The sequence below is a fragment of the Panthera tigris genome, chromosome A1, assembly GCF_018350195.1.
Source record: "Panthera tigris isolate Pti1 chromosome A1, P.tigris_Pti1_mat1.1, whole genome shotgun sequence".
Classification (NCBI taxonomy): Eukaryota; Metazoa; Chordata; class Mammalia; order Carnivora; family Felidae; genus Panthera; species Panthera tigris.
In genome coordinates this window covers 205,097,377-205,121,395 of record NC_056660.1, presented here as the reverse complement: position 1 = coordinate 205,121,395, position 24,019 = coordinate 205,097,377, and the positions used below count along the sequence as shown (strand labels likewise).

General features: G+C 39.2%; 1 protein-coding gene across 2 annotated transcripts in view; it reads right to left on the bottom strand.

The window, feature by feature from the left end:
* Positions 1–24,019, bottom strand: part of C6 (complement C6) — a 65,060-nt gene that overhangs the window by 17,090 nt on the left and 23,951 nt on the right. For both annotated transcript variants that reach the window (XM_015543515.2, XM_015543516.2), the window contains 7 exons: positions 21,828–22,028; positions 15,396–15,636; positions 10,711–10,833; positions 4,250–4,416; positions 2,612–2,837; positions 1,540–1,711; positions 1,232–1,343 (listed from right to left, as the gene is read on the bottom strand). In XM_015543515.2, the coding sequence (XP_015399001.2) occupies positions 1,232–1,343; positions 1,540–1,711; positions 2,612–2,837; positions 4,250–4,416; positions 10,711–10,833; positions 15,396–15,636; positions 21,828–22,028 (1,242 nt within the window). The remainder of the gene's footprint in view (positions 1–1,231; positions 1,344–1,539; positions 1,712–2,611; positions 2,838–4,249; positions 4,417–10,710; positions 10,834–15,395; positions 15,637–21,827; positions 22,029–24,019) is intronic.

Here is a 24,019-nt window from a genome sequence, read left to right as displayed (position 1 = left end):
CATTATAGACTCCACATCTCCCGTGACTAGTTTGTCTCTCTGAAAACATGTGTTAGGTAGAGAATTACTCCCCTCAGATTCAGGAATAAACAGTCAGATCTTATTTGTACATTTCTTACAGGTCATCCGAACCTATATATTGTGGTCACGTTCCACTTTCCATTCACATAAGTGGACCATGAGTTTAGGAATTAGTGGTGCCAGGGAAACTGCTGTCCTTTGGTCTAACAACCAAGTATGGAGACCTCTCCAGGGAATTCAAGACGGAGGAGTGGTAGAGCGTTTCTAAGTATTCATTTTTAAGTCAACAGAAGATGATTAAACTGAGAACAATAACCCTACATAAAAGAAAACACATACTTTTTAAGTTCTATTTTTTGGAATTTTTAAAAATGATTCATTTTTTTTACTGTATTAATTATTTACTGTTATGTAAAAATTACCTCCAATCTTAGTGACTTAAAACAATATACATTGTAACTTTTGTGGGTCAGGAATCTGAGCATGATTTAGCTAGGCCTTCTGCTTCAGAGTCTCTCATAAGTATGTAATCAAGCTGTCAATGTGGCTATGGTCTCATCTGAAGGACCATCTGGGTAAGGGTTCACTTTCAAGCTCACTCATATGGTTGTTGGCAGGATTCAGTTTCTCAAGGGTTGTTGAGAAAGTCTTATTTCCTTGCTGGTTATTAGCCAGAGGCCAACCTCAGGCCACATGGGCTTCTCAATAGGGTAGCTCACAACAGAGCAGCCTGCTTCATCAGAGGAAGAATGAAAGAAAAATGCAAAGAAAGGCTACAAACAAGAAGGAAGTCATGGGCTTTTGTAGCAGACTCTTAGAAGTGACATTCCATCACTTTCCCCATAAACTTTTCATTAGAAATAAATCATTAGGTACAGCTCACACTCAAGGGGAGAGGATTACACAAGGGCACAAATACCAGAAAGTGGGGATCATTGGAAGCCAAAAAATGATTCATTTTTGAGAGAGTGAGAGAGAGTGCAAGCCGGGGTTGGGGGGGGGGGCGGGCAGAGAGAGAGGGAGACAGAGGATCCAAAAAGGGCTCTGCACTGAGAGTGGAGAGCCCAATGCGAGGCTCAAACTCACAAACCATGAGATCGTGACCCGTGATGAAATCAATGGTCGGATGCTTAACCAACTGAACCACCCAGGAGCCCCATAAGTTCTATTTTTTGAACTCCAAACTTGAAGTGGAGGTCAGGATGCTTACCCGGATAAATCCATTTTCCGGAGGCACTGGCTGAGGACACCCAGAATCTGATTCTGTCTCAGGGAGGTCTACTTCTTTCACTTCTTCGTCATCGCTGATACATGGCTGTCCACTAAAAGGGAAAAATAAATACGTGTGCATATGTATATGTGAAGGTGCACGCATATTTGTAAAGAAAGCATTGGAGAGAAATGGGTACGCCAGATCCACGAATACCTTGCTAATACACTGTGTTGGAATAGGTAAAACACTGCTTATTTCTTTACTTAGCAGTAGGAAAATACACCTTCCCCGGCATCCAGCCTTACGTGTTCTCCATGATGGAAAATGTGCAGTGTTCCTCTTGCCGTCTTTCCCCTTCACAGGGTTTCCCTCCTTGCTGGGGGGCAGGGTTGTTGCACTGCCGGGTTCTCGATCTCTTATAAGTAGCATCGCATGTGCTCCAGGGAGACCAGCAGCTCCAATTCCCATCCACCGCATCTGGAACACAGGAAACCCATCCATCCATCCAGGCGAGGCTGAGAGAACCGGGGCTGTGAGGCCAGGCCAACTCGGTCTCCTCACTTTTTAGCTCTGTGATTCTTTGAGGAATATCACAGGGTTATCATGAGGATGAAAGGAAACTACCTATGAGAGGGCCTGACACCTTGCCTGATTTCCTTTTCCTGTTCCCACAGCCTGAATGAAATGGCAACAATTATGAATCATTTTCAACTATCAGCACCGTATCACACACATGTGTATATGCATACAGATAGTATACATATGAACTTCTTCTGAACAGAATATGTATCAGATTACTTTTTTAAAGGTCATAGAATATATTCTCACCCCCATGACACCTCCCCTTGCTAAGGAGCATTAGAGATAGCCAAACTTAGTCCTGAATGAAAACTTTGGTTGTTGGCTTAATTTACCTCTTGTTACAAAGCCATTGTCACTCTACCTTATAACATTCTACTGTTATAACAGCAGTATCACATATTTTATTTTATAGTATAGCTTATTATTTTATTTTATATTATAGGCATTGTGCTACAATATAAATATAAATATATAAATATCAATATATGTGTATGTACATGTATAAAATCTTCAGGTACATGCTGGCATTGCCCCCATTTTATGGATGAATGGATTGGGGCATTGAGGGGCTAGGGGGCTTTCCCAAAGTTACACAGCTGGTAGGTTACAGCCAAGACTTGGTCATACCAGGGCTGTTTGACTAAAGTCAAACTCTAACTTTTTACAAACTTACCTTCCTTGCGAGTTTGGATAAGGTGGAAGCTGTTAATTGACATTTGGTTTTATTTGACCAACCTAGAATACCTTTCGGAGGAGAAAAGGGGCCTACCCCCCAGTATGTTATGTGATACTTACTGGATTTATAATCCGGGGAGCGTCTCTCACAGTTCTCTCCGTACGTGCCGCTCTGGCACACACACAGACATTCGGTCCCTGAGAGTGTGGGGCGGCCATTATTAGGGCATGGAGCACACCGGCAAGGGTCAAACTTGGCTGCGTATTCTCGAAAAGCTTTCCTGAGGTTGTTCCGTCTTGTCACCGCACAGGGGATGTTTCTCACCAAGTCGGTGATGGGAGCAAGCTAAGGGCAGAAGGTAGAGAGGAGGTCCAGTTCATCACATCCCTGTGGCACATGTTGCCATCCCTGCTCAGCTCTCACGGACTGAGAGGAAAGGTCTGGAAAATCCTACACTTCAAGGGATTATTGTAGAATATAGCACATCTGCCTGTTGAACCAGCGGAGAAAAACCCTCTCTGTGAGGGTAGGGGATCCTTTTCTTTCCCTTCTCTAGTGGGTAGAGCAGCTCTCTGCAGGGTTAGAAGCCAGAAGCTCTCTGGCTTCTCTTGTCCCGGATGCAATGTCTCTGGAGCTCACTTTCCCTGGAATCCTATTATGAAGGAAGCCTCACAGGCAGTGTTGTCACATTACGTCACATTATTTAGGAAGCACCAATTGCATGCATCAAGGCTCTGAGAGAGGTGACCGCGAGTTGGGCAGCTCATGAATGCTCTGTTGAAACCTCATTAGGTTTGATTCAAGCAGAAAAATCCAGAGAGGGTGAGGAGAGGCTTTCTGTGTTCTTGTTTGCCAGGGACAGGATTGGCGTTTGGCAGAACCCCATGACAAAATATGGAGCAGGAGAAATGAACTCGGCCATGGGATGAATGGAAGAATTACAGTAACAAATAATGGAGCTAACACAAAATCAGAGCTCATTTTATTAACATTTTAAAACCTCAAAGGAATGACTATCTTGTGCAGCAGATAACTCACAGCTGCCCAGCCTGGCGGCCAGATCTCACTTTCCCACCATAGCCTATAGAGCTCAAAGTATCTTCACGTTGCGGGTAAATTATTTTACTTTCATAACGATTGAACTCCTTTATCCCCATTTAAATGAAATGAGCAGAACAGCTTTTTTGAGGGCTTTAAAAACTGTGCTTGTGTTTTAGTCAAAACTGGTTCTAAATGGCATGTGACTGATATGTGGGCAAAGTATTCCCTACATAATAAAAGTCACCTTTTCATGTAATCACAGCAAATATAAGACAGGTCATTGTAATCCACGGTGATAGAAACAGAAAGCCAAGTGGATCTAAGATCCCATTTATCCCACAGAGCTATAAATGAAGACTTAGGAGTGCTCATTGAATAAAAAGCTGCAAGAAAAGTACACAAAGCAGATTGATTGTATACTCGGGGAGCTGAAGGCGCTACTTAAGGCAAGTTTGAACAATTGCATTCACCAAATTCCCCTTCCTGGTATTTTATATGTGCTAGGAATTCTAAATACTGTCCTGGAGGATGCTCGTTTCAAAAGCAAAAGCAATCGACATATAATCTAACGTTTTTTAAAAAGTACATTGTGCACGTATACGAAAGAAAGACATTTCCTTTATCATCTGTGAGGAAAATGGAAAAGGAATTGTGTGGTGCACGATTTGCTAGAGGACTACTTTAGCTTTCTTACCCATAATATTTTTTACTCTTACCTCAAAGTCAATCACAGCAGGATTTTCCTTCACAGATTCTAACCACTCAGCAAATACCTTCTCGTCAGGACTGGAGTTCCCTCTCTCCCACACCAACTTGGCTGCGTACTCACTTCTCCCACCTCGAATCAGAGAGATGCATTTCTCTGCTCCCTGCAAAACCGAGCCTGCAAGGTGTTTCGAGGAAATTACTCATTTAATTTTACTGCAGATTCAAACTTTAAAGAAAAGTCTATTTGCACAGGAGCAGAAGTAGATGATAGTCATGCGGCTCCACTAAATAAGCTGGTGAAAGGGCACCTGAGTGGTTCAGTCAGTTAAGCACCTGACTCTTGGTTTGGGCTCAGGTCATGGTCTCACGTTCGTGAGTTTGAGCCCTGCGTTGGGCTCCAGGCAGAGTCTGCTTGGGATTCTCTCCTCCCTTTTGAACTCTGCCCCTCCCCTGCTCGTTCTCTGTCTCTCTCTCTGTCTCTCTTTCTCTCGTTCCCCCCCCCCCACAAGTAAATAAATAAACTTAAAAAAAAAAAAGCTAGTGAAAAGCAAGAGAACACTCCTCAGCCCTACAGGGAGTTTAATAATAGAAAGGATAACAATGTTAGCCGTTACCATTTATGAAGCAACTTGTATATTGCAGGCACTGTGCACATATTGTCTTAAGTAATTCTCACAACAATGTTGAGAAGTAGGTATTGTTATAAACACAGACATTGAAGCTAGAAGTAATTTACCTGGAACACACGTAGAGTTACTGGGAGTGGGGTAGGGGTGGGAAGCTGACGTACTAACCTGCCCAGGTGCAGACTACTCTGCTCCCTGCCCTTTGATGCCAAACCTCCCACGTTTGACTTATATTAGCATATGTCTTGGGCCTTCAGAATAACATAAGTCACATGGTTTCTGATATCCAATCAGGAGACTTCCAATTACATTAAAAGTTGATAGAATGCTTTTAAGCTTAGAGACAGGTGCAAAAGCACAACTAACCAACGAGAAAGAAAAAGTTAAACCTCAAATTAAGAGCTGGCACAGTGTTTCTTTAGAAGCAATGATATTTAATGTACACAACACAGATCTTTTACACAAATTTTCAAAAACAAGTCCTGTGAACTAATGGGGGCTTTAATAAGGGTAGGATCTGAGGAATAGGAAGGTGTAGGGAGAAATAAAAGCAAATGCAAAGGAGGCCGGTGATATGGGTGACAGTTAATGGCATTAATTTGGTGTTTATTGTGAAGTACCAGTAAGGATTAGCTATGCTTCCACTGTTGAGAAATTGTAGGGGTGCCTGGGTGGGGCAGTCAGCTAAGCGTCTGACTCTTGGTTTTGGCTCAGGTCATGATCTTTCGGCTTCTTAGTTTCAAGCCCCACATCAGGAGCCTGCTTGGGATTCTCTCTCTCCTCTCTCTCTGCCCCTCCCCCACTTGCACTGTGTCTGTCTTTCTCAAAATAAATAAATAAAAAAAGAGTCTAGAATGATCAGAACAATGGGTGAAATACTCTTTCTGTGAAGAAAATAATATGATCCTTTTCAAAGGTTGCATAAGATAACACAGGGACATGAGAAGAACATTTTAGAGATTTTTGTATTTATTTTTCATATAAATATAGAGAGAAATTAGCATCTGCCAATATATTATATACGGATTGACAGTAGCTCTGACAAGCTAGTTCACATTTGGATTGATACCATGTAGTTCATGAATGGATTGACATTAGTTAAGTGTTAAATATGATAAACATAGCATCCTGAAGAAGGAGTGAGCATTAAGTCCGTTTACTACTAGTCTGAATAGAACTAACTGTTATAAGCGAACAAGTGATTTAAACAGATTCCAGGAAGAGGGGCACCTGGGTGACTCAGTCGGTTAAGTCTCTGACTTAGGCTCGGGTCATGATCTCGTGGTTTGTGAGTTTGAGCCCCGTGTTGTGCTCTGTGCTGACAACTAAAAGCCTGGAGCCTGCTTTGGATTCTGTGCCTCCCCCCTCTCCCTGTCCCTCCCCTGCTCACACTCTGTCTTCCTCTCCAAAAATAAATGAACATTAAACAATTTTTAAAAAGATTCCAGGAGGAAAATGCAGATTGAAGATGATACCAATCTTCCAAACATAAACAAAACAACTAGTAGAAGGAAGAACAGATATTTCTTTAAAAAAACTTTTTTTTTTTTAACATTTATTCATTTTTGAGAGATGGAGACAGAGCATGAGTGGAGGAGGGGCAGAGAGAGGGGCAGACACAGAATCTGAAGAAGGCTCCAGGCTCTGAGCTGTCAGCACAGAGCCCAATGCGGGGCTCAAACTCACAAACTGTGAAATCATGACATGAGCTGAAGTCAGACGCTTAACAGACTGAGCCACCCAGGCACTCCATGGAAGAACAGATATTTCTTATACAAGCTTCTCATAAGCTACAATATGAGAGTGACACCAAAGCTGCCCAAAACATATCAAAAATTTCAAGGAGTTTTTTTTTTTAATTTTTTTTTTTTAACCTTTATTTATTTTTGAGACAGAGAGAGACAGAGAATGAATGGGGGAGGGGCAGAGAGAGAGGGAGACACAGAATCGGAAGCAGGCTCCAGGCTCTGAGCCATCAGCCCAGAGCCCGATGCGGGGCTCAAACCCACGGACCGCGAGATTGTGACCTGAGCTGAAGTCGGACGCTTAACCGACTGAGCCACCCAGGCGCCCCATCAAGGAGTTTTTAATGAAACATTGATTCATCATTACATTCATTCATCGCTCAATGTGAGCGAGACAATGAAATACATTCTGTTTATTTCATATAGGCTATCTTTTAACATTTTCTCTTTTCTACATTTGTATATATTTTGTGTGCCTAATATATTTTTAGATAAATATATAAAATTTTTTAGTATTCTTTTAGTAAGTATATTAGGGATATATAGTGAAAAAATTAATGAGATGATTACAGATTTAAAAAGTTTGGAGTCCAGTGATTTAATCAGATGAGCTCAGGTTTTGGAATAGACAAATTATGTTTTTGTGTGTGCTTTACTCTTTTTTTTTTTTTTGAGAGAGAGAGAGAGAACACAAGTGAGTGAGGGTCAAAGAGAAAGAGAGAGAGAGAGAGAGAGAGAGAGAGAGAGAGAGAAGTGGGACTCACCCAAAGCAGGGCTTGTGTCTACCCGAAGCAGGGCTTGAGCTCGCAAACCATGAGATCGATCATGACCTGAGCTGAAGTCAGATGCTTAACATCTGAGCCACCCAGGCACTATGTGTACTTAACTCTCAAATGTGCTTTGATTTTCGGCAAATTGTCATCACGATCAACACATATTTGTGGAGAATCTGCTATATACCAGGCACTAAAGACTGAGAAAAATGCACGATATGCCTTTTGTATTTGAAGGACTTAGACTCTCTATGAGGAGACAAAATAGGTACATAAAAATACTAGCAGAACTATAGAGAAATTAAAAAACGAAGGAAGAAAAGGAGAAATGGAATGAAGGAAAGAAGGAAGGAAAGAAGTTAAGAAGGGAGGGGAGGAAGGGAAAGAAAGGTAAACAAAAAGACCAATAAAACAGTTTTGTTAAGTGTCACTGAGTGGTCCAACAATGAATGATTCCTGTTTTCAGGGAAGTGAAAGAATTCTGTGATCTTAGGCAATTAGGGAGGGGGGTACGGTGAAAGGACTTTGAGGCAAAGCTAAGACACGGTAGGGGGCAATGTGCTCCCAGCATGGGCAAAGACCTAGAATGAGGGATGGATGTGTCATGTTCTGGAGACAGTTCATATGGACATCCACTTGAGTTCAAGTTGAAGGTTCAGGTAGGGGAAGAGCAGCAAAACAGAGGATCTGGATGTAAAGCTTTTACTTTTGAGTTGGGGAGTTGGCACAATTCAGGAGTATTAGCAATGTGTCATGTGGACAGTGATGGATAATTGATAAGCCAGTTTGGAGCCCATTGGAATAGTCTCTGATTTGGCAGTGTCCTCACCTTATTCCTACAAGCTGAAAACCGTGGGTCCATCTTTGACATTTTCTCATCTCTTTGTTGGATGGATTTTTAAATTAAGCATTTTTTTCCCTTTTTATTTTTGTTTTTGTTTGTTTGTTTGTTTTAGCAAGTACTCAAGAATGCATATTCTCAGAATTCTCTCATGTTTTGAGATGTCTTCCTGTTACCCATATATATGAAATTATTATTTTTTCCTCTCTCAGAAATTTGTGGACATTATTGTCTTACAGCATTGAATTTAGTTATGGCGAAGTCTGAGGCCAGACAGATTGTGTTCTTTTGTTGATCTGTGGGAGATTTGCTCTTTTGGCCAAGGTACTTGAAAAATTCATTTTTAAAATCTTGGTAATTAGCAAATTAACTAGAATTTGTCTTGAAGTTGTGTATTTAAACAGTATTTCTGATTCATATAATCAAAACAAATTTCTTCCTTTATTTCAGGGATATGTTTGTTTATAGTTTTTTTTTTTTTTTTTTAACAGCTTTCCTGTTTAATTTCTTGGGATCTCTATTTCAGGAACATGAATTCCCACTGATTAAATTATATTTGTCCTTCCATTTCCATTAGATTTTTCTTAATAACTATTAATGTCTATTTTTCCTCTGTATTTATTATGAATTATTTTAAATCTTTCCTACATGTGATTAACTTTCCTGATTTTATTTTCAGACAATTATATTTTGTCCTTGCAGTATCTAATTTATTTATAACTATCATGGTAATGTTTCTCAATGTTTGTTTGTCTTTGTACCTTAGCTTTGAGATCTGCCTTTTCAATTAATTCTTATAATCTTTTTGTCTCTGAGCACTTGATTTACTGAATTCACAATCTCATTAAATTATTTTATTGCATGAAAAACTGGTATAGACTCTATATCCATTCTTTGGTTTATATTTCTAGGTTATTTGTCTGTTTTGCATGCTCTCTTCCCCCCCCCCCTTTTTTTTTTGCTATAATATGAATGCCTAGTTGTCAAACAAATCCTTCTCATTCTGCTTATGCTTAACATGGGCATGTACATGTAGACCATCTATATAATCTGATATTCAAAGTTTCCTATTTATTATTACAGTAAATATTTTATTTTTATTTGTTCTTTGTCTCCCCAAGAGAATATAAGCTTCATATTTTGGGAGTTTCTGTGATTTTGCTTCCCTTTGTTCTTAGCAGAATGAATAGCAATCAGTTAGGCCAAGTCAGGGAACAAGAGAACTTTAGGCAGAGGAAGGAGCTCTAAATAACGGCAAGGCACAAGAGAGAGCATGACTTATTTAGGAGACTATATAGTTCAGCTAGGCAGAGAGAGAGAGACTGGAATTTATCTTTAAGGCTATATGAAACCATGATTAAGGCATGAGAGTTTCATGATAAGATTTGCCTTGGAAGAATTTCTTGTCACAAGAAATGTGTAGAATACATTGGCGAAAGGCCACAGTAGAGGCAGGGGGACCAGTCAGGAGGCTTCTGTGGAAATCCAGGTTGGAAATAATGAACGGATGGGTGTGAATGGGAAAAATATTAAGGATGTAGAGTGATTACTTATTGGATGTGAAGGCCAGAAAGAGGGAGAAATTAAAGCAACACTCAGGTTTCTGGCTTGGTTTCTGGAGCCTTATTTACATACCTCTCTTAGACGCTTATCATTCTGTATTTTTAATGGTTGTTTATATGTATAGTTACTTTGTAAGCTCCTTTATAGGAATGGCTGAATTATTTCTACCTCACAATGCCTAATACTGAGTTCAGCCCATGGGAAGAACCAATAAATGTTAAAGTAAACAACCTAAATATAAGATCAAGAGCAACACTTGGGGTGCCTGGGTGGCTTAGTCGGTTGAGCGTTGACTTCAGCTCAGGTCATGACTTCGGCTCAGGTCACGATCTCGCGGTCCGTGAGTTCAAGCCCTGCGTCAGGCTCTGTGCTTACAGCTCGGAGCCTGGAGCCTGCTTCAGATTCTGTGTCTCCCTCTATCTCTGCCCCTCCCCCACTCATGCTCTGTCTCTCCCTCTGTCAAAAATAAACATTAAAAAAATTTTTAAAAAAGATCAAGAAAACTTTATTTCCCTTTTAAGTAGTGCTAATGATATTTTGTTTGCACCCTCCCCCTACCACACAGAGGGCTTTGAGGTAGATATATGAAATAAATGAAAGTTAAAAACATTTGCACAAGCAAGGGGCACCTGGGTGGTTCAGTGGGTTAAGCGTGGGACTCTTGATCTCAGCTCAGGCCATGATCTCACAGTTTTTGGGATCGAGCCCTACATTGGGCTCTGTGCTGACAGTGTGGAGCCTTCTTGGGATTCTCTCTCTCTGTCTCTCTGCCTCTCCCTTTTTCATTCTCTCTCTCTCTCTTTCTCTCTCCCTTTCAATAAATAGACTTAAAAACATAGCGCCCTCAAAGTATAGCATGGTACTCCCATCAGGGCAGCTGCAGGACACATGAGGTAAACCGCTAAGAGAGAGAGCTCTTACCTTCATATTTCTCTGACATCTTGTTCGTGGTGCACCGATGTTCCACTTTTTTTTTCTTAAAACCTAACCTGCGTTTCTTTGTTTCAATCCGGACACAGTTTCGGATTTCTTCCTCTGTTAAACCTAGGAAATGGAGTGCAAACAAAACATCACGAGGATGCACCACTGCAAATCCTTCCCCAGTTCCTATAAACTCGATAATTCACACCTTCACCTACAGATTCAGTCCTTTTTAGGCCCTGGGATGATCCTGAACAGAGGAAGTGTTTATGAGTCCCTGCTGTCTCTCCCTTCAACCCTGGCCCTAAGAAGTACATATAAGGTGACTGTGGCCCATCCCATGGGGATCATGTTGGCTTCTCCCTGTTGCCTACACACAGTGAGCCTCAAAGATCACCTGTCCCACTGGCCACGGCCACTGTATAGTCCTGAAGATCAAGAGATGAACACACGTTCTGTGCGGTGCCCCGGTCAGGCCTTCTTTCTGGGCCACAACTGTTTCTGTGAGGCCTGAGTCCACCTCACTTTTTTGCCCCATTGTCACCTAAAATGGAAATCTTTTTTGTCATCTCTCCTTCGCTGAACACTCGTTCTCATGCCTGTCTCCCTGGGTCAGCTGCACACTCCACCTGTACCTCCAAAACTCAGAAATTCTGACTTCCTGACCTATGAATTCTTCTCAGTGTCCTCACTGACTATTCTCTCTCTCTCCTCATCACCATTCCAGCCTGTACGCAAAGTTTCTCCTGATGTCTCCAAGGGAGATGAATGCTGCCTCATCCCCAGCCTTGGGAAGTGGGGGTTGATATCTTCCTAGCTTCCCAGCGCCTCCATAGGATGAGTCTCCAGGTTTAAAAGTCTTGTCAAAACCCTGATGCCTGGAAGCTCAGGCTGTTCAGTGCTCATACCTTCAGTCCTCTTTGTTCTTGTCTTTTACCAAATTTGCAAGCATCATTTGTTGAAGATTTTGGCATCTGAGTCACACTTTCCCACCACAATCCCTGTCTATGTTCTCAATGGCTTCAAAATCTATGCTGTGTCAGGGATCAAGTGGGACACAGTGCAGGGAAATAGGTCTGGCTATTTGTAGACTGAGTTGGTGCTGCCCATCTGGGGTAATTTGAAAAGAATCAACGTCTCCTCTTTCTGAAGAGCTTCCTAAGCCTCCTGACCTGCTACCTGAAATACCAAAATTAGATTCCAGATTTTGGTTTTTGTTTTTAACATAGTTTATTTCAACTAAAGTATAGCTGACACAAGAATTCAGGTTTTTGATGTTTAGTTAAAAATTGCCTCACAAAACATGAACACACAAGAGATACTACTGTTAGGATCAGCTCTTAAGCACCTTAAAGCAAAGTAGTTCATCAAATACTGATGTTCAGGGTTGTAGATCACAATCGGCAGAGGAATATTTTTAGAGCTTGAGGCACAGTTTAGGTGCGATGCTGAAATTGAATCCTAAAGGCACAGATGACTGAGAAATGAGGCCAGGTAGACGGGGATGGGGTGGAAGGGGATGGGGTCTGCCCACTTCATAGTTTTTTCAATAGTTTGACACATTTGAAGGGATGCGTTATAAGTTGGCAGTGAAAAATTCTTAGTTTGAAGTCTTGATGTTTACCTTGCATCTTTAACTCTAATAAACAAACAAACAAAAAGTCTGTTTTTCTTTTTTGGTCAAGCTGAATAAATATGAGTCATTTTCTCCTGGTAGTATTGTTCTAACAAGTAGATCAGTATAATGGTTAGACCATGTTAGGAATTTAATGCATTTATGTTGTAGAGCTCCTATCCTTTTTGAATTTTTTCATTAAGTTTTTATTATTTAGAAATGAAAATTAAATTTTCTGTGTCCAATTCATTAACTACAACATAATTAATTAACTATCAACTTAGTTTGATTTTCTGAGGGCTAATGGAGAATCTTCGAAGATTCGAATGGTGAATCCTTCTTATGAGCCATGGCATTCGTTGGTCATGCAGCGATTAAAATATGAAGGCTTTATCAGTGAATTTCTGGATAAGCCTGTCTTCCCCTGTATAACCTGTAGCTTGCTGCCTGACCTCTATCCAATTGCTGGATGCTGTAGCACTTGACCTCTCAAACCCAAGCGTCCCTCTGATGTTGCGTAGGGACAAGCATTTCAGAAATGTCCTCAGCTATTCTGGGCAAAGGTCAACAGTGTTACTTGAAAATGTCATACGGGTAAATGGTGGGGCCAGTAATTGTTTTCCTCCCAGTTCAGAGTAGGAAATGACTTCTCAACAAAAGGAGTTTAAATTACCATCTTGCATATTATGATATTTTAATTCTTTAATGTTCTTACTATATTTCTGAATTTTTTTTCACCTAGCACACTGAAGCAATGTCAACTTTTCTTCAGGTTTTAAATTGACTATGGGACATTGAACAATAGAGGAATATATGAAGGATGCAAATAAAAAGCAATTTAATTTTGCTTTACTCCTCTTGAGGGAGAGAAGGTACTATGAAATATTCAGGTCATACTTCTGAAATTAATGACAAGGGATACAATTCTTACTGAATAAAGCAAATAAAAACCAAGCCTATACTCTAGTTTCATGTTATGGCTACGCAAAGGGAAAAGAAATGGAAAAAGAGAGGAGGAGGCCAGAATATATATTCATTTAGAGAGCAGGCAAAAACAGGTGAGCATACCCACCAAGGAATTCCATTTTATTGAGATTTGTTTCTGTCTGGGCGTGCTTCATCTTAGCCATAATTAAAACTGTGCATCGGTATTATTTTTGTGACTCAGAGAAATATATACTCATTGAATATAAGAATATATATTACATATAAGAATATAGAAATATGTTTAATCAAATATACATATATATACACTTTAAGTACTATATATGTCATATATATGTGTGTGCGTGTGTGTATATATATATGCGTGTGTGTGTATACATATATATACGTATATATATACATATATATATACATATATATATATAGTTTGTATATGAGTACATAGGTATTTACGGTCATATATCTCCAGTTTCCTATTACATCTCAAACTTCCTTTCTTTCCCTTATTATGTGTTCCTGTTTGTTAGCCTCTACCTCTATTTATAGAGAAAGACACAGAAGGTGAGAATGTTTCAGTAGGAAAGTGTAGCTCATCACTTCCTTTTGGTCAGGGGTCTTCAACTATTAAAATGCTGGATGGTTGATTAAAGATTCACATAGTTCTTTAACTGACCTGATCTCTGAGCCTTTAGAGGCTTTGCTTTGAATGCATGATAAGTACAGCTGATCAAATGAGAAATTATTTTCTGGGCTATAGCAGCAAGTGACCAGAATAATTTCATCCCAGGGGTGAGATGAAACCAATCAAGGGCCAGAGATTTTCCCCAAGCACTTTTGCTCAGCATTAATGTTGCTGGTGTTCTCATGGGAGAAGATATCAAATTCATCATACAAACATCACTCCTGTGGAAAGGATAACTTAAATGAAACATAAGGGTCAGGCAATGTGAAAAGCCCATCACAGCATAAATCTTTTGGATTTCAGTAACTCTGTCAGATAGTAATTTTTTTAGATCCTCTTACTGAAAGTCCTTCTCAAAGACATTTATGCCCTCTTCTCTCTTAGGAAGCAGATCATGAGGGATACCTGGTCACTCAAAGTTTGGAATAACTCAGGGCAGCCACATTAAACATTAGTATTTGCCATCATGAGATGTAAGAACAAAGGGATTGACACTCTGTTGGCCCCAGAGTTGGCCTGATGTCTCTTTAAATGAATTCCTGATTTCTTCTATATAAAAGTTACATGATCAAGAATTCTTATTTACATGGGGTAATTGGTCAGTTGAGTTCTGGTTACAATTTCCTAACCATGTTCTCAAGAGACACATGATAGAATCATCACAAAGGCCCTGTGTCATTTCATGAAGGAGTCTGAAAATGAATTTATCCAATGGTGTTTAAGCTATAATAATAATTAATAGTGGCAATTTAAGCTAACACTTAAGAAACCAAGGCTTATCTATAAACCAAGGCTTTTATTGTTATTTTACATATAAGCAGAAAAATATCCCTGATTATATCCCAAAATAAAAATTTGCCAACTTTCTTCAAAATAAGTGCTTCTCATCTGGTTTCAATTTTATCACTGGTAGGTGCATATCTAGCCCACATTAATTTAGTCCCTTGTCAAGTTCTTAATTGTTCTTTTATCTTAATGCCCTTGGCTTTTACTTAAAACATTATTAAAAGAAAAAGACTGTTAGAAAATTTGCTATAATTATTATTCTATAAAATTATTATCTCCTATAAAATTGCTGTAAGTAAATTATCTTTTGGAGCTTAGTTTCAGGACAAATCTCATTTTTCTTGAGGTAATAGCATGTATCTCTCTTTTAGGTTACCACTACTGTGTAGCTTATGATGTTCCCACATGTCAGGAAACTCAGAGACAAATCTAATGCCCAATGAGAGAGGTTAAGTATATTTTTTCTTTTTTTGGGGGGGGTCCTAATTTTATATTTTTATTTATTTGAGTGTGTACCTTTTGGTTGTTCTTCCTATCATTTTGGAAGTACAGTGGAGTCTACAAGTTAATAAAGAAGAATTAATAGAATAAGAGGAAAATGAATTGCACGCATTCGAATCAGGTTTAAAAAAAAAGGGAGGCCGGCAGAAGGTCTACCTGAGTTCTTCAGTTCCTCGACGCTAAACTGGTAGAGGAGGTCATACACGCCGCCCAGGGAGCCAGAGGTGAAATAGTGAGTCCCGAAGTCATCAAATATCCGACTATACAAAGCAAAGTTGTATTCTAGAGGCAGGTGGTTAAGTGCTTTCAAAAAGACATCAGAAAGCTGCAGATCTTTAGTTTTCATTGTGAAGTTTGAGACTTTTATCACCTTATGGACCCTAGTAAAACTAGAATCCTAAAAGGAAGAGGAGAAAAGAGGAAAAACAAGAAAGAAAACAAGATGATTAAACGTAATAAAAGCTTGAAGTGTCAAGCCTTTAAATGTCATCTATTTATCACTAGCTGCCTTCCAACCATAACATGATAACTTTAACTCTCTATGGCATGATCTCACACACAAAAACATAATTTTCATTTTATTTTCCACAACTTTTTCCTGCGATGTCCAAAGCGCTGAACAGGTAAGATGATCTCAGTCATGTAAACTGTGACTGAGGCATAGGTTTGGTAGGCTTATCAAAAGAGATCAATAGGCATACCAAAGGCATACCAAAAAGAGATCAATCAATTATCAGAAAAGTAAATCTTTCACTCTTGCTTGTCAATCGTAGCTGTGTCCCTACTGAGTTTTTATTTAGAAAGACTTGCTGATGCAACACGTCGAAAAAGGATTGCATATATTTTTAATTGGAAGTTACGCAATTGAGATTCAAGTCACAACTTTGTCACTAACTGGCATTTGCATTTTCTAGGCCCCAGTTGTCTGTGAAATGTCACCTGGTATATAAATGACAGTTATCCACCAGATGACATAGCACACCCCTTTCAACTCTAAGACGCTGTGATTCAAAATTACTCAGGGTTAAGATTAAACAAAATTATTTATATTCTCTCTCTTCCACCCATCAACAGAAATATTTGTTTGAGAGTTTTTTTATTCATTTCTTTTTATGTTGGGTTAATTTATGATTTGGTGGTTGGTATTATACCCAAATCTCATTCTATTAAATTATTGTTCTACATATCCCCTGGGTTTTATGAGTGTACCCATGTATGCTGTTCTTAAAAAAATTATATAATTTATCTATTTCTCAATTTTAGCAAATTGTAGTATTTGAGTAATATGAGCAGAGAGAGGAGCATATTTCAGCAAAAGAACTTTATCGTAGCTGTAAATTATTAAATCGCTGTTTTCCTGTGTGCTATAATTATGGCATAAAATGTCTGCTAACACAAAAGAAAAGAAATAATCACAAGTATTGAAGAAGAGTCACCATTCACTCCCCTCCCTCTGTCTTTCCCTTTGCTTCTCTCCTACCCCTTTCCACCCCTCGCCCTCCCTTTTTGCCTTTTAACACATTTATTGCTCAGCTACCTCAGATGCTGTGGACACAGAAATGGGCAAGGTAGACAAAGTGCATCCCTTTGAGGGGCTTACATTTTCATTGTCCATCAATTCTATTTTTAAGTTTAATACTTGAATTTTGTCACAGAACCATGCCTTTAGAAAGTTGGAGGGATCTTATGCTTTTAGTAAGAAGCACACTCACTTCCAGAGTATCTGAAATACCTATTCAGACATGGACATTGGTATGGGTGGTTCAAAATTTCCAGGTTGCTCTACCAACTAAATTATAAACATACAAGTGAAACTTTGGTAACTCAACTCAGCACAAGCCAAGCATTTATCAAATGCAGCATGGTTAAAATGGGGCTATTTTAGGCTAACCCATTACATGACAGTAGGTTATTAACTATGTATGATCGGGATGCCTGGATGGCTCAGTCATTAAGTGTCCCAACCCTTGGTTTTGGCTCAGGTCATGATCTCACAGATTGTGGGTTCGAGCCCTGTGTTGGGCTCTGTGCTGACAACATGGAGCCTGTTTAGGATTCTCTTTCTCCCTCTCTCTCTGCCTCTATCTCTTTCAAAATAAATAAATAAACTTTAAAAAATATTTAAAAAGTAAAAAATGTATGATCTGTCTCAACATTCTGTGAGATCTTGCTTTATTTTTGCCATCTTTTTGTGGATTCAACTTCATAAAGTAATTCAGAAAAGCACTGAATCTTACTGAGACACCAGGTATTTTGACTTTGAAACAGATTACCTGCCTAACAAATGTTTAGTTAGATCTGTGATTGATGAAATGAGTAAATAAAGCATTAAGCTCCACTGGAGGGAGTGGATTGATTTTTCAAGTTTGTGGTACCTTGTTTTCACTATTTGAAGACTAAGAGACGTTGCAGTAGCGTTTTCTTTCTTTTTTAACGTTTATTTATTTTTGAGACAGAGAGAGACAGAGCATGAGTGGGGGAGGGTCAGAGAGAGAGAGGGAGACACAGAATCCGAAACAGGCTCCAGGCTCTGAGCTGTCAGCACAGAGCCTGACGCGGGGCTCGAACTCACCGACCGTGAGACCATGACCTGAGCCGAAGTCGGACGTTTAACCGACTGAGCCACCCAGGCGCCCCATCAGTAGCGTTTTCTACTTAACCCAGGATTTCCTTATTCTGTTGCGATCTAATCAAAGATACTGGGTAGAACCCGATGAAGTTGACAATTTTGTAGGTCAAAAATGGGTGAATATTAGCAGTTTCAAAAGTTCCAGCTGCTACTGTGAATAGCCTAAAATGTTCCCAATTTGGGGCAGACTCTTAGAGGATCAACTAACATCTGTTTATCCACAGATAAGCGTTTTACAAGTTTTCTCTAGCATGGCTGAAACATTTATAAACCAATTCTGTCAAGCAAATCTTAATGTTGAGACTGATGTATATATCTATGTCTCTTTCTACATGTCCATTTTCCTTCTCATTTTGGACTATATTTTTAAGCAGTTGTTTCCAATCTTGGCTATATCAGAATGAGCTGGGGGCTTAAAAAAAGAAAACCAGAATCACATGCCCAACCCCAGATATTCTGAATCAGTATATTAAGAGAAGGACCATGGGATATATATTTTTACTTCCTAATAATTCTGATACTAACTTGTCTTTTTTGTAAATTTTTTAAATTAGTTTTCTTTATTTTTGAGAGGCAGAGAGAGACAGAACACAAGTGGGGGAGAGGCAGAGAGAGAGGGAGACACAGAATCGGAAGCAGGCTCCAGGCTCCTAGCTGTCAGCACAGAGCCTGATGCAGGGCCTGAACTCACGAACAGTGAGATCATGACCTGAGCCGAAGTCGGACGCTCAACTGACTGAGCCACCCAGGCGCCCCAATACTAACTTGTCTTAAGAATATAATTTGCATTAGTCAGCCATAAGAAAGAATGAAATCTTGCCATTTACAATCACACGGATACAGCCAGAGTATTATGCTAAGTGAAGTAAGTCAGAGAAAGACAAATACCAGATGATTTCACTCATATGTGGAATTTAAGAAACGAAACAAATGAACTAGGGGGAAAAAGAGAGAGACAAATAAAAAAAACAGACGTTTAGTTATACAGAACAAACTGATGGTACCAGAGGGGAAGTGAGTGGGGGGATGGGTTAAAAGGGATGGGGATTAAGGAGTGCACTTGTCTGATGAGCACCGGGTGTTGTATGGAATGGTTCAATCTCTATATTGTACACCTAAAACTAATATAACACTGTGTTAACTGGAATTAAAATAAAAATTCAAAAGAAAAAAGAATATAATTTGGTAAGTTTGAGAGACACTATGCTACCTATAGCCCATTCTAAAGTGAACTAACGAGGGGCGCCTGGGTGGCTCAGTCGGTTAAGCGTCCGACTCCGGCTCAGGTCATGATCTTGCAGTCCGTGAGTTCGAGCCCTGTGTCAGGCTCTGTGCTGACAGCTCAGAGCCTGGAGCCTGTTTCGGATTCTGTGTCTCCCTCTCTCTCTTTGACCCTCCCCCATTCATGCTCTGTCTCTCTCTGTCTCAAAAATAAATAAACGTTAAAAAAAATTAAAAAAAAAATAAAGTGAACTAACGATATGTTATAAAAGGAATCATTTTATTCCCTCTTTTTTTCTTTTATGTGTTCATATCACCAGAACTCTACTCTTTTCATAGTTTGTTGAAATTATGAATAACAGAATGAATGAATAAGCAGATAGCTTGAGGTATAATGTAGTGGATATAAACAGTGGGCAAAAATCAGACAAGCTGATTTCAATGCCCGACTCTGGCATTTACTCACTGTGACATCACAGGAGCCACTCAGCTTCTTGAGTTTTAGTGTAGTACTTGGCACATGGTAGATATTTGATAAATATTTCTTGACTTCAGAATAAATATATGGACTTCATGTACTCATCTGTAAAATGTTCTTGAAAATATCTACTCTGATCCCCCCTTAGGGTTCTTTTCAAGATAAATGAAATCAGCCTAGGAAAATTATCTATAAATGGGGCTATTTTATATATATATAGATAGATAGATGAATAAATAAATGTGTGAGAGGCACTATGGTAAGGGCAGGAGGAGCCATAAAATGATGCCCTCCAGCTGCTGTTCCCCTTTGTTCCAGTTATGGTTCCTCTTTTCACCGCCCCTTCACACTCTATGATTCAGGGCTCAGTCTTCCCATTCATCTCTTTGGAAGGAGCAAATACCACTGAGTGGTGGTTTTGGGAGGAACAGAGACTATTTTTTTTTTTTAAGTTCATTTATTTATTTTGAGAGAGAGAGAGAGAGAGAGAGAGAGAGCAAGCATGTTGGGGAGGGGCAGAGAGAATCCCAAACAGGCTCAGCATTGTCAGTGCAGAGTCAGACACAGGGCTTGAACTCAAGAACCGTGAGATCACAGCCTAAGCTGAAATCAAGAGCCAGACATTTAACCAACTTGGCCACCCCAGGCACCCCAGGAACAGATACTATTTTAAAAGAACTTTGTAAATGTTTAAAAACGTCTAATAGAAATCTATCTCCTAAATCGCTTAAGAGCTGGAAAACAAGTCCAGGAGTTTTAATATACAAATAATAAAAGAAAAAGGAAGGGAGGAAGAAAGATTACTGGATGAAGATATACCTTTACATATTGAAAGAACTTTGTTAGTTCCTGGAAAGATTAATGGAAGAAGTCTAATACTCAGATACAACCTAAATTATAAACAACAACAATAAAAATTATAAATTTCCAGACAGAGAAAATAAAAGAAAGACAACCAGTTATGCATGTGATTTTTCCTATGCAACAACGAAAAGTAGAAGATAGTGGAATAACATCCACTAACTACCAAGAAAAGAAGACTATGATTCAAGATTCCTATATTTGGCCAAGATATTCCTTATCTTTATTGCTCAGGGAAAATGTAGGGTTTTTAGATATATAAGGACTTAGGGAGTAAATGTATAGACACACACACACACACACACACACACGTACGTATATAAAATATTACACAGATATAAAATACAGACTATGAACTTGGAATTTATAAGTGTTATGTGAGGAATCTTTAAAATAGACTAAACAAGAGTCAGGATAAAATACAAATGAACATATGTAATATAAAACTGAACACAAAACAATCCTAGCAAATAGCTTGGAACACAAAGGTTTTGAACTACCTCAGTAAAATTGAGGTTTTGGAGGCCTGTAATGATATTGGTAGGGGAGCAGAACGTAGACCCATTCTCAAGGAGATAGTGGGAATGGGGTGTGGGGAAGTAAAATACCTTTTGGGGGCTGTAGATATTACTTCATGTGATGAAAGAAAAAACATAGGCTTAATTATGCTTGTTAACTAGACAAAGGTCATCACAAGCAGAATTTAAAAAGTTTAGGGGCACCTGGGTGGCTCAGTTGGTTAAGCATCCAACTTCAGTTCAAGTCATGATCTCACAGTTCATGGGTTTGAGCCCTGCATCGGGCTCTCTGCTGTTAGCGGAGAGCCCACCTTGGATCCTCTGTTCCCCTCTCTATGTCCCTCCCTCATTTGCACTCTCTCTAAAAAAGAGAGAACTTCCAAATGTTCTAGTAGAACTTCCAAAATGACCAAAAGGGGTAACCAGAAATGTGACAAAGACAGCCATAGTAGAGAAATAGGAAACAGCAACAAAGTAAAATGAGTATGAAAAATTAAAGATGGAAGAAACATGATCAAGTATTTCAGTGAGTTTGTTAAATCAAAGAAGGCAGAATTTCCCTAGCAAAGTTCTAATTGTCAGATTATGTTAAAAAAGTAAAGTTCTGTTACATGTAGCTTATAAAAAATACACCTAAAACAGTAAGACAAAGAAAACTTAAACAGAACACAACCATAAACACAGCCAAGTGTATGCAACATTATACATATCACTTCTATAACTTTTGAAATGGGATTTATCAACAAACTAAATGTATTTAAATTTGTGTTCGAAATCTTGCCAATTTGATATCAAAAACTCTCCCCTTCTCATTGCATGATTGCTGGACTTAGTGTTAACTTTCAGAAAAGAATAAAAAGATTGGGAGCCATTTTTATTACCTTTTTGTGGGAGGCTTGAATGGCTTGTTTGAAGGCAGAATTATGGGTGGTGCTTTGAGTTTTCTTTGAGGAATAAAAAATTGGTACATGAAAGCTTTTTTTCTCTTCGCCCCGGAATGCAGCTTGTTTATTTTCATTTTTTGTAAGAGGAACTAAGTCCTTGTAGAAGTCAGTTTCTAAATCATCTTCTTCAGTTTGCACCTGGAGAAAAATCCATATGAAATGGGATGAAACTTAGGAAATATTAGAACTACTTGTTAAGATCTCAGGCAATGATGCTTCATTCCTTTATGCATTCAATAAATATTTGTTGAGAACCCATTTTGCTAGAAATAAAAAAGAAATTAGTTCCTGCCCTCCATGAGTCAATAGTTTAGTTAGAGAGACAAACAAGCACACTTAATCCAGTGTGGGAAGTGATGTGCTCCAAAAGAGGTTGGCCTAAATAATCATTGAACCCAGAGAGGCCACACCAGGAAAGTCTTTGTCAAGGAAACAACTCCTAAAATGATATTTAGCAGCATGATAAAAAAAACGAGGGCTATTTCTGGTCTGCCTGTGACTTTCAGCCTCTTTGCAATCTAACTGAAGGTATCTTCCAGAAAATTGAGGCCTAGCAGATGGGAGCACAGATCCTGTCCTTCCTTGCTCTGGTTGCATCCCCACCCACCTAGACTTATTTAGATGTTGGGCATCAGCACTCTACTGGCTATGTCTATGGGACAGAGGACAAATACTTGATTGGTTCTGCATGGTGGAGGGTTATAATCCTTCACTGACTGGGTCTGGAAAGAGGAGGAAAAAAAAAAAGCCAGTGGGACTTGACTTGAAGTAGGAGTGGAGCAGGGTATTTTCCCAGTACAAGTTAAATCCCTGTTATGATTATGCTGGCAAAAAGGGACGATGGATGAATTAAAAAAAAAAAAGAAGTTGCAAAATAAATTGATTGAAGAGTACTTTATGTTAAAGATGCCTGTCTGGTTTGCAATGGAAAAATTTCTTGTTTTAAAATATTCAAAATTAAAATGCACTGTGAGGCAAACCACATGTCACAATCAAAGAGCTTGTACAATTAGTGGAGGAAAGACAAAATAACCCAGTTGCAAAAGAATCTTGCTCAATAGTAAGATACACACAAAAGTTCAATGTGACTTTCAGATACTACAGGGCATGCAAGTTAGCCTTTAAAGGGCCCCGAAATGAAGCCCTTCAGTTAGCAATGAAGCGATACAATTCTATTTAAATATAGCTGCTGACATTTCTTTACCATTTCTCTAAAAAAACTCAGACTACAAATATTTTGTTTTATGAATTAGCTCTTTTTTTTAAAATATGAAATTTATTGTCAAATGAATTAGCTCTTATACACAAAAAGATGTATCTGCTTAAAGGAAAAGATATTTGCATGTAAGGAAGGGGGCTCAGATATCCTGGGCAGCAGCTCAGAGAAAATCTACCCATGGGTGAGCAGGGCTGAAAAATTAGACTGAACTGGAAACCTGGGGCTGGGCCTTGAATGCCCTGAGAAAGTATTTGAATTGACTTATAAAGGCAAGATTTTGCATATAATAGGTTCTTTAAAACTATTTATGGAATGAATGAAAAATTGGGAGTGTTACTGTGACATCTGTGTTTTTGCAGAGATCAGGTTAACTATAGTTAACTAAAGTGGAGGCAAGGAGAGCAGTTGTAAAAAACTGTTAGAGGAAGTCAAGTGAGACAGGATAATGGCCAGGTCCATGGGGTGGCGGTTGGGTGGAAAGAACGTAGGGCATTTGAAAGATATTTAGGAAGTAAGTTCACAGAAATTGTTGACCAAGTAGATGTGGGGGTGACAGGGGGAGAGAGGGAGAGAGGATGGGGATGCTCTTCCATGAAAGGGAACTTGCAAAGCCAAGGCAACTTTTGAAAGGATAGATTTTCCCAGGAAGAGATGTTAACCAAACTCTGGCAACAAGGTTTTAATCTTCATTTACACATTATTATTTTTTAAAGATATTTTTTAAAGTTTATTTATTTTTGAGAGAAAGAGAGAGAGAGAGAACAAGTGAAGGAGGGGCAGAGAGAGAGGGAGACAGAGGATCGAAAGCTCTGTGCTGATAGCAGAAAGCCTGATGCGGGGCTCAAACTCACAAACCGTGAGGTCGTGACCTGAGCTGAAGTCGAATGCTTAACCGACTGAGCCACCCAGG